The sequence below is a fragment of the Xiphophorus couchianus genome, chromosome 19, assembly GCF_001444195.1.
Source record: "Xiphophorus couchianus chromosome 19, X_couchianus-1.0, whole genome shotgun sequence".
Lineage (NCBI taxonomy): Eukaryota > Metazoa > Chordata > Actinopteri > Cyprinodontiformes > Poeciliidae > Xiphophorus > Xiphophorus couchianus.
The window spans coordinates 21,591,367-21,600,186 of NC_040246.1; the positions used below are offsets into that span (position 1 = coordinate 21,591,367).

General features: G+C 35.5%; 1 protein-coding gene across 1 annotated transcript; it reads left to right on the plus strand.

Annotated features, from left to right (window-relative positions):
• The first annotated feature begins 2,312 nt into the window (after positions 1–2,312).
• colec11 (collectin sub-family member 11) lies at positions 2,313–6,945 on the plus strand. Its single transcript, XM_028001459.1, has 7 exons — positions 2,313–2,410; positions 2,962–3,129; positions 3,223–3,294; positions 4,063–4,134; positions 5,787–5,840; positions 5,930–6,025; positions 6,173–6,945. Exons 2-7 carry the CDS (start codon positions 2,991–2,993, stop codon positions 6,562–6,564), a joined length of 825 nt encoding a protein of 274 aa, XP_027857260.1. The 5' UTR covers positions 2,313–2,410; positions 2,962–2,990; the 3' UTR covers positions 6,565–6,945.
• Positions 6,946–8,820: the final 1,875 nt, after the last annotated feature.

Here is an 8,820-nt window from a genome sequence, read left to right on the forward strand (position 1 = left end):
GCAGCCAGCGCAGAGCCAGGGGTTGCGCAATCCAAGGTGAGGCAGAGCTCGCTGCTGCCTCACCGGCATCGCTTCCAAGCATTTGAATGGGAAAATAAGAAAATTCAGCGATTTTGAACAAATAAAAATCGAAATTGGTGAAGCTACATGAAAAATAAATATTTTTTAGTACAAACCACCGGATGAATATAACAATTTAAATTACTTTATGATTATATATTTTCTTTCTTTCCATGATGGCTGGTGAGGCACTGCCTCACCTGCCTCCCCTGACCGCACGTCACTGGCGTTGACTAACAAACATTTGAATATTTGAATTATCGTCTTACGGCCAATTTGTTTTTAATCGTTTCGTGTGTGGAGATGAAGTTTATAAGCCTATACAAAGTTTTTAAAGGGGCGGTACGTTGTTCTAACTCTAAATTAACAGCTTTGCTCCTATTTCAACAACTCAGTTCACATGATATAGATACACAAAGATGGATGTTTTCAAGTAATTTTGTTAATTATGTCAATTTTCTGCTTAAGGCGAATGAAAACATGACATTTAAGATCAAAATATTAAACAATATCTTTAACATAATCTATCTGTCTGTCTGCCCGTCCGTCCGTCTGTACTCATACATTCTCATTTTTCATATCCTATTCATATTTGGTAGCTGTAAACAAACCATTTTGTCGCTGTGTGTACATGTGTTTATTTTTTGTTGTAGTTCCGCATTTTTAAAAAACTATGAAGCTAAACCGTCAAAACAGATTTAATTTAAATCAATTATATTTAGTTTTTCTGAAAAACTTTGCCTGTTTGGACCACTTCACTTAAAAAAAAAAAAATCATGATGACCCCATGAAACTATAATAATCGATCTCCAACTGGTTTTTCATTTACTTGAGTCGAACCAAAATATAGCATAAATAAATAAACAAAAATTAAATTCAGCTTGATTAAACTTCGTCTCTGTTTTATTGATAAGAAACTTTAAAAATATGACAGGAAAGTGGAGAGGGTTGGTTGGACTCTACAGGTATAAAACTGCAGCAGAGTAACAGAGAACCTCTGACCACTTCATCAGCTTAGATGAAGTGGCTGCAACTGCTGCCTTGAGAGTCATGAATATTTGAGAAGCAGGTAATGTAAAACTTTTGGGGGGAATTTTGAAGGAGACACTCAATCCTCAGCTGAAACAGTGGCTGCCACAGGGTTTGTAAATCTAATTAGGACATCGGATACTCCCACAGTGGACCGTATCTGATTACTGACACAAGATGTCCAACAGCGGCTGGACATTTTTTTTGGTACCATTTTAATACCAGGTTGGTGACGCTAAGAAGTCCTGGACACAGCAGAAAAAACAAAAAAGCACCACAAAGAGATGCAATGAAACGGTTCAAACACCACAACATGCCAACAGGACTTACTCTCTCCTTTTATGGACGCTGGCTCCCTCAAGTGGTCAAAGAAGTGAAAAACATGTTGAAAAGCTGGAGCAGGAAATTTAGGTTCTACAAATGACTTAAATAATGATAAAACATCAAATTAATGAATTGGAAAATCAACAAATTATTTCTAATAAAATTTCTCCTGGCATTTACATGTATGTTTGCACAGTTTTATTTTTATATATTATAAATAGATTGTTGTTTTTTAATTCACATTGTTCTTTTATAAGTTATCCTACTCAGCTGTATTCCTATGGATTGGATTTTTGGTAACACAGTATATTATGTTGTAATTTTACCCTCACTCTAGTATATTGTGCTTAATTTTGTCTGATTGTCATTTATATATTTTTGATTTTTTTTTAAATCTTTGTTTTAAAGTACTAATGATGCAGTTTTCTTGAAATAGGCGCTAAATGAGCAAACATCTACACTGAATTGCACAGGAAACTATAAAAATATTTTAATTCCTTGACAGAATTTAAGTCTCTAAACAAAGCCATACTTAAAGTATTCTGAATTATATATATACATATGACTGTAAAGATCTAAATGAATAACTAAAAAGCAAAGAATGGGTGATCCAACTGAGTCTGTGAATTTAAACTCACATCCATCACAGGCTGCTTTCTCAGCCAATTATCTGCAGGGGCCCCAACTGCTTCAGCACGTTATCTCTGAACTGTTTATAAATGTGCTATCACACACACACACACACACACACACACACACACACACACACACACACACACACACACACACACACACACACACACACACACACACACACACACACACACACACACACACACACACACACACACACACACACACACACACACACACACACACACACACACATACATCCGAAGAGGAACATGAAAACTTTTCAGTAGGACGCCCAGAAATCAAAGCTGCTGCAGATCTGGAAGCTGGAATCGCCTGGCTGGTCTGGAAAACACTCGTCAAGGTGAGCATCAGAAAAACCAAAGGTTTTAATCTTAAACTGTGAAATATTTCTAAAAAGGTAGAAGTTTTCATAAAAATAAATCATGTGTTTTGTCACTGCTCCGGGATTATTATGAGCACCTTCTAAAGGAATGACACTGCATCAACACAAACTTTTACCAAGGATTCTAGTGCAAATATCTTAGAGGCTCTTGAATTAAGACAAAACTAACTCACAAGTCACTTTTCAGCAAGATGTAGGAGCTTGTTTTACTCAATAACACCATGATATTGATGAAAATGTTCTAGTTCTACTTGTGGATTTCATTTATATCATAGGGAAAATGTCTGATTGTGTGATTATTGACTTAAAACAAGTTTATATCTTACTGAAAATTAACTTGTAGGTTATTTTTGTTTTAATTCAAGTGTTCCAAGGTTTTTACACTAGAAAACCAAAAATACTCAGTAGGATTTTGTGTTTTTGCAGTGAATCTAAAAGTCACTACTTCAGCTCTGAACCAGTTTTCATCCTCTAACCTAATATTGTCTAATCTTGTTCTGTTTCTCCAGTAAACACACCATCCAGTCCATGTGGAAGAATGGCACGATGGAAACCTTTACTCCATGTGACTCTGATATCTGTGATGATGATGAGTTTATTACAAGTGCAGCTGTTAGATGGACAACAAGTGGCAGAAGACTCCTGTACAATTCAGATCCTTGTCCCTGGACTCAAAGGCAAATGATCCACCCTGTGCATAATCTGCTTTTCTCAACACAACAATCATATTAAAGGTGAAATATGTCTGATTTGATTTCCTGCTGCTGCAGGAGAACCAGGAGAAAAGGGACAAAAAGGAACGCCTGGCAGACCAGGAAGAGTCGGCCCTCCAGGAGGGAACGGTAAACCTTCATGTTGCACTGCAAAAACACTCAACTTTAGTCTAGTTTCTAGTGCAAACATCTTCGTACACTTCAAATAAGACAAAACTAACATGCAAATAACTTTTCAGGAAAAAATATGAGTTTGTTTTCAGTAAAAAAAATCCTTAATATTGAAGTAAAAATACTTGTCACATTAGCAGATTATGTCACTTATAACAAGACATTTTTCCCATGTTATAAGTGAAATGAAACTTGCACTTTTTCATCAATATTAAAGAATTATTAAGTTAAAAGAAGCTCCTAAAAAGTTACTTGCATGTTAGTTTTGTCTCATTTCAAGTGTACCAAGATATTTGCACTAGAAACTACACCAAAATATTTGGTAAGATTTTGTGTTTTTGCAGTGTTCTCCTGAATATTTGTTTTGTACGTTTGTTTCCCTAAAGCCTCTTTTCTATGTTCTAAGACTTGCAGCAGTTACCGGGGCAAAGATCACATTTCTTGTGCTGATAATGTGCAGTTAAGTTGCGTCCCGGCCAGCCACAGATCTCCATGTGTTTACATTTGGGTGAAAAGTTGGAGGAGGAACGGATTTAGGAATGCAGGGTTACTGCAAGAGTTTACTGCAGAGATTAATAAAGCGTGAAGGATGTTTTCAGATTGAATCACTATATTCTGATTTAGGTGTTTACAGAAAGTATCTAAAAGCAGAACTTTAATCCAGAATCAGAGATACGTTGTTTTTTTTAAAGTTTGGAATGTGTTTATAATGTGTTGCTTTTTCAGGAGAACCTGGGCTTAAAGGAGAGAAAGGAATTATGGGACATCATGGAAAATTTGGCCCAAGTGGAATAAAAGGTAGGTGGTGGTCAAAAGTTAACCTAAACTCATCATATGTGTAAATATTATAAGTTTGGCCTTTGGATTTATTGTTGATTTCCTTTCATCCATTTTTATGTTTGATTATTAATATGTATATATATATTGTTTTCTTCTCTGACAGCTAACTTGTTAGAAATAAAAATTTAATTTAATTTCAGGGTCAAAATAATACAGTTACATAAATTCAAAAGTTAAATCTTAAAGAAAAATTAAACATTGTTGCAAGTCAAAGTTCTCAAAGAGTCACTTTAGATGGTTATGTCTGTCGGCAGTAAGAATCTCCTTAGCAGTATGTAATCCAGCGGTTCTGAAGACACCTCTGACTGAAGATGCTGTTTTATTCCCGTTTTGTGAAGAAGTTGCTCAGGATATTTATATTCTTCAGTTTATATCCTTTTTTACACCATCGTCTGCAGAGGTTCAGTCTCCATTAGCTGGTTGTTAAGACAACATCCGACTTTTGTAAAAATCAACAAACTTCTGATTTGATTCTTAATGTTTAAACTCTCTTTTTGTCAAAACTGGTGTAACTCATTAAAACTGGTTTGTCTCCTGGGTTTTAGCCTAGCCGCTAGTTTTTAAAATATGGTTTAGCTTGTGGTCATTCAGAATGCTAACGTTAGCGCTTTTAGGTCTTCTAAAACCAGTCTAGGTTTATTTTGCTTTGGAATACCTAAGTGTGCCCACGTTTCAGTTGTCTTGTTTAGTGGAATCTGGACGCAGAAATCCATCTTCATTTATTCCACCCACTGCCCGACCAGCAGTCCCATCTGGGAACCATTTCTGACCCACATGGGATCGACTGCAGGCTTCCTAACAATCCCATATCCTTCCTGAATATCACTTTGATATTTGAGATGTTGCCATTTGAACAAGAAGCTGATTTTCTTTGGTTGACACTTTCTAAGTGGACAGTGAATTAGTCTCAGAAAGATTCACAAAACGTGCAAACATCTCTTTGTATGTGTAAAATAAGATCAACAAGTGTACAATAAGATTTCTAAGTATGTTTGTAAGTGTTAGAATTTTTTGTTGTTTGTTTTTAAAGTTACGCATACAACGACTTCTCTTTTAGTTAGGGAGAGCTACCACACACACAAATAGCAAAAATGCACGAATACTTCAGAATGCATATAACTTCATATTTCAAAGTTCAAAAGTTAAAAATACCTTAATATGCATTCTTAATATGTGCAGAAATGTAGATCTGAGGGGTTCAGCCAATCAGCACAAAGGAAAATGAATGCTGTTCCAGGATGGGCTCCTTTGCAAACGCCAGCCAATAGCATGTGAAGTAGCATTTTGGCTATTCCTGCTTCCTAAACTGCATCTTCTTGTGAATATTCTATCTATGCACTACAAACCCCCCAATGAATAGATGAATTTTGCACAAATAAATTTGAATCATATACAACAGCAACATGGGTGAATAGTTGAATTCAGCTGAATTATGAAAGGCCAGGTATCCACTGTAGTTTTTGTTTTATTATTCCACCAATGGAAAACAAAGATTTAACTGCACCACTGAACATCTGAAATTAATTTACTGACAAAAAACAAAAAGTATATTTAGCAATAAACTTTCAAGAAAATATTAGCTTTGAATGAATTCTCTTTTTTTTTCTCAGGGGTTAAAGGTGACATGGGCGACCCAGGACCTAGAGGTCCTAACGGAGAGCCAGGTTAGACAAAAAGCTACTTTATTCAGTTTAACAAATTCAAAACTTGTAAAGCGGCAGAGTGGTAATCCATCAAACGTTCGCCTTACCAGGTGTTCCATGTGAGTGCGCGTCAATGAGGAAGATGATTGGAGAAATGGACATCGTCGTGGCTCACCTGTCCTCAGAACTGAACTTTATTAAAAATGGTATACTCTAAACCTTCTACACTAACATTCTCTTAAACGAATCATTATTATGCAATAACCATTCATCCAAATGTAATTGGTGTGCAAGTCAATAAGAAATTTATAGAAAATCAAGTGGTCATTTCACAGCACTGCCCTCCCCTGCAGCTGTTGCAGGCATAAAAGAGACAGACAGTAAGGTCTATCTGTTGGTGAAGGAGGCGAAGCGCTACGCCGACGCCGAGGCTTACTGCCAGGCGAGGGGGGGGCACATGGCCATGCCGAAGGACGACGGAGCCAACGCCGCCATCGCCGGCTACATAACAGAGGCAGGCCTGAGCAGAGTCTACATCGGCGTTCACGACCTGGACCAGGAAGGGCTTTTCACCTACGTGGACCGCTCCCCGATGAGCACCTTCAGCAGGTGGAGGCAAGGGGAGCCCAACAACGCCTACGACGACGAGGACTGCACGGAGATGGTGGCGTCCGGGGAGTGGACCGACGTGGCCTGCCATCCCACCATGTTCTTCATCTGTGAATTTAACAAAGACTCTGTGTGAGAACAGGGATAAAACCACACACAACTGGAGCGATTAACTACATTAGTCATGAACAATCATGATTAATCGATAGTTGAACTAATCTTCAACTAATTTAGTAATTGATTAATCATTCAATTAATCATTTACTGGAGTACACTGATTTTAAAGAGGTTGTTTGCAAAAAGAAAGACATACTCAAAGATGTAATTAAGCCAAAACTGAACAAAAATATATAAATTTTGCATTTAATATAAAATATATGTATTTGTGTATAAATCTGTTCTATCCAGTCAGAACTTCTCCTAACTGCACGGGGTTCAAAATCTTCAATTAAAAAAAGAAATCTATCTCCTGTAAAGAACATTTTCCTATCTAATTATTAATTGGTTCATCCAAAAATAAATAAACCCAACACAGCTTTGATGTTAAGTCAAGAAGAAAGGTCTGGGCTTTTCACATGTTGATGTTAGAAGTATTTTTTACAGTGCAAAAACACAAAATCTTTTGTGTATTTTACAAAGTATTTTAGTCGTTTTTAGTGAAAATATCTTAGTCCACTTGAAAAATGACAAAATATGTGTTTTTTAGGTCAATAATTATTGAATATTAATAAAAAGTATTAGTTCTATTTTTTCACTTATGATAAAAATATCTGGCTATAAATTTAAAAATTCTACTAATGGAACTAGATGTTTTTATCAAAACTCAATTTATTGACTTAAAATATATAATAAAACAAGCTTCTATATTTTGCTGAAAATTTACTTGTAAGTTTGTTTTTATCTTATTTCAAATGTACTAAGATATTTGCACCAGAAACTAGTCAAATATTTTTGGTAAGATTTTGTGTTTTTGCAGTGTATCCTTTGCTACGCATGATTAGACTCTGATGGCATTTTAGGCAATATAATGTTTATTTTCTTGCTTAAAATTTTAATTATTTATTTGAATCTTTTAATGTATTTATGAAAAAAGGCTTAAGTGGTTAAGTGAAAAATCTGCAGAAAGCACAATTTGTTTTAATCGGTTTGTCAGAATCATTGGTAGAATAATTGATTGCTAAAATAATCGTTAGTTGCAGCCGTACAAAAATGTTACAGATCAGTCTTCATGTAAATATTAAGGAAACGACGTGCAAGATGTACAAACAAGAGGATGTTCTGTTTGACTGTGGATCTAATAAGCTATTTATTTCTGAGTTTGCAGGATCCTGAGTTTGTTTTAAATTCTTCTTATTCAAATCGTATCCGCACTACCATATTCTGGTTTTCTTCCATCTGCATATTTAGCTTTTATGGCATGCAAATATCCTGTAAGAGTCTCATTGACAAACAGGACAAATATGCAGTGGGCTATAGATTGTGTGGAAAAATATCCAATTAAAAAACACATTCAGTTTCTGCTTGAGTGCTTTTAATCAAACAAATAGAATGCAGCATGCTTTCTGCGTTTATATTCAACATGATAAGAAATGTGCAGGTTTTTGTACAATAAACAATGATGGATACACAAGAAAGAGGACATTATTTCCTACTGCTGAGCTGGCTGTTTTTATTCAGTGCAGCAGTGCTGCAGCTGAGAAAAACCCTGAGACTGAAGGAGAGGAGAAAACCTGCATAGATACTTTTGACAGAAGATAATTTCACTTCTTTAACATTTTTGAAGGCAAAATGTTTACTAAAACAATATCAGTGCACACAAACAAAATCAACAGGAAATAATCCCCATATACAAATCTCACACCAAATCAAAATCATCTTAAAGGACAAGCTGATCAAGGTGCTGCACTGGTACACTGCAAAAACAGAACATTTTACCAAGTATTTTATCTTGAAATAAGACAATCTAGTTTTCAGCAAAATATAGGAGCTTTATATTGATGAAAAAGTACTAGTGGCAGATTATTTCAGAAAACATGGGAAAAATCTTTGTTGTAAGTGAAATAATCTGCTAATGGGACAAGTACTTTTTACATCAATATTAAGAAATTATTGGATTAAAACAAACTCCTATATCTTGCTGAAAAGCTACTTGTAAGTTAGTTTCATTTCAAGTGTATTAAGATATGTGGAGGACTAAAGACAATCATAACTATTTCTCAAGGTTTTAAAAATTACTGTATGAAAACTGAATTTATTTTATGTTCCTACCTGCTGGAGCCTCCTCTGCCCCTCCACCACACGTTGCTGTGCGTTGTAGTTTGTCAACTAAACCCTGGTTTACGAAACTGAAAAATTTGGCTATTTGAAAAACATTTCCAGTATAAAATTGATA

Coding starts and splice junctions, on each gene's coding strand:
- colec11 (XM_028001459.1), top strand. CDS start 2,991: ATGGCACGATGGAAACCTTTACTCCATGTGACTCTGATATCTGTGATG. Junction 3,295..4,062: donor CGGCCCTCCAGGAGGGAACG/GTAAACCTTCAT, acceptor TTGCTTTTTCAG/GAGAACCTGGGCTTAAAGGA. Junction 5,841..5,929: donor AGGTCCTAACGGAGAGCCAG/GTTAGACAAAAA, acceptor TCGCCTTACCAG/GTGTTCCATGTGAGTGCGCG.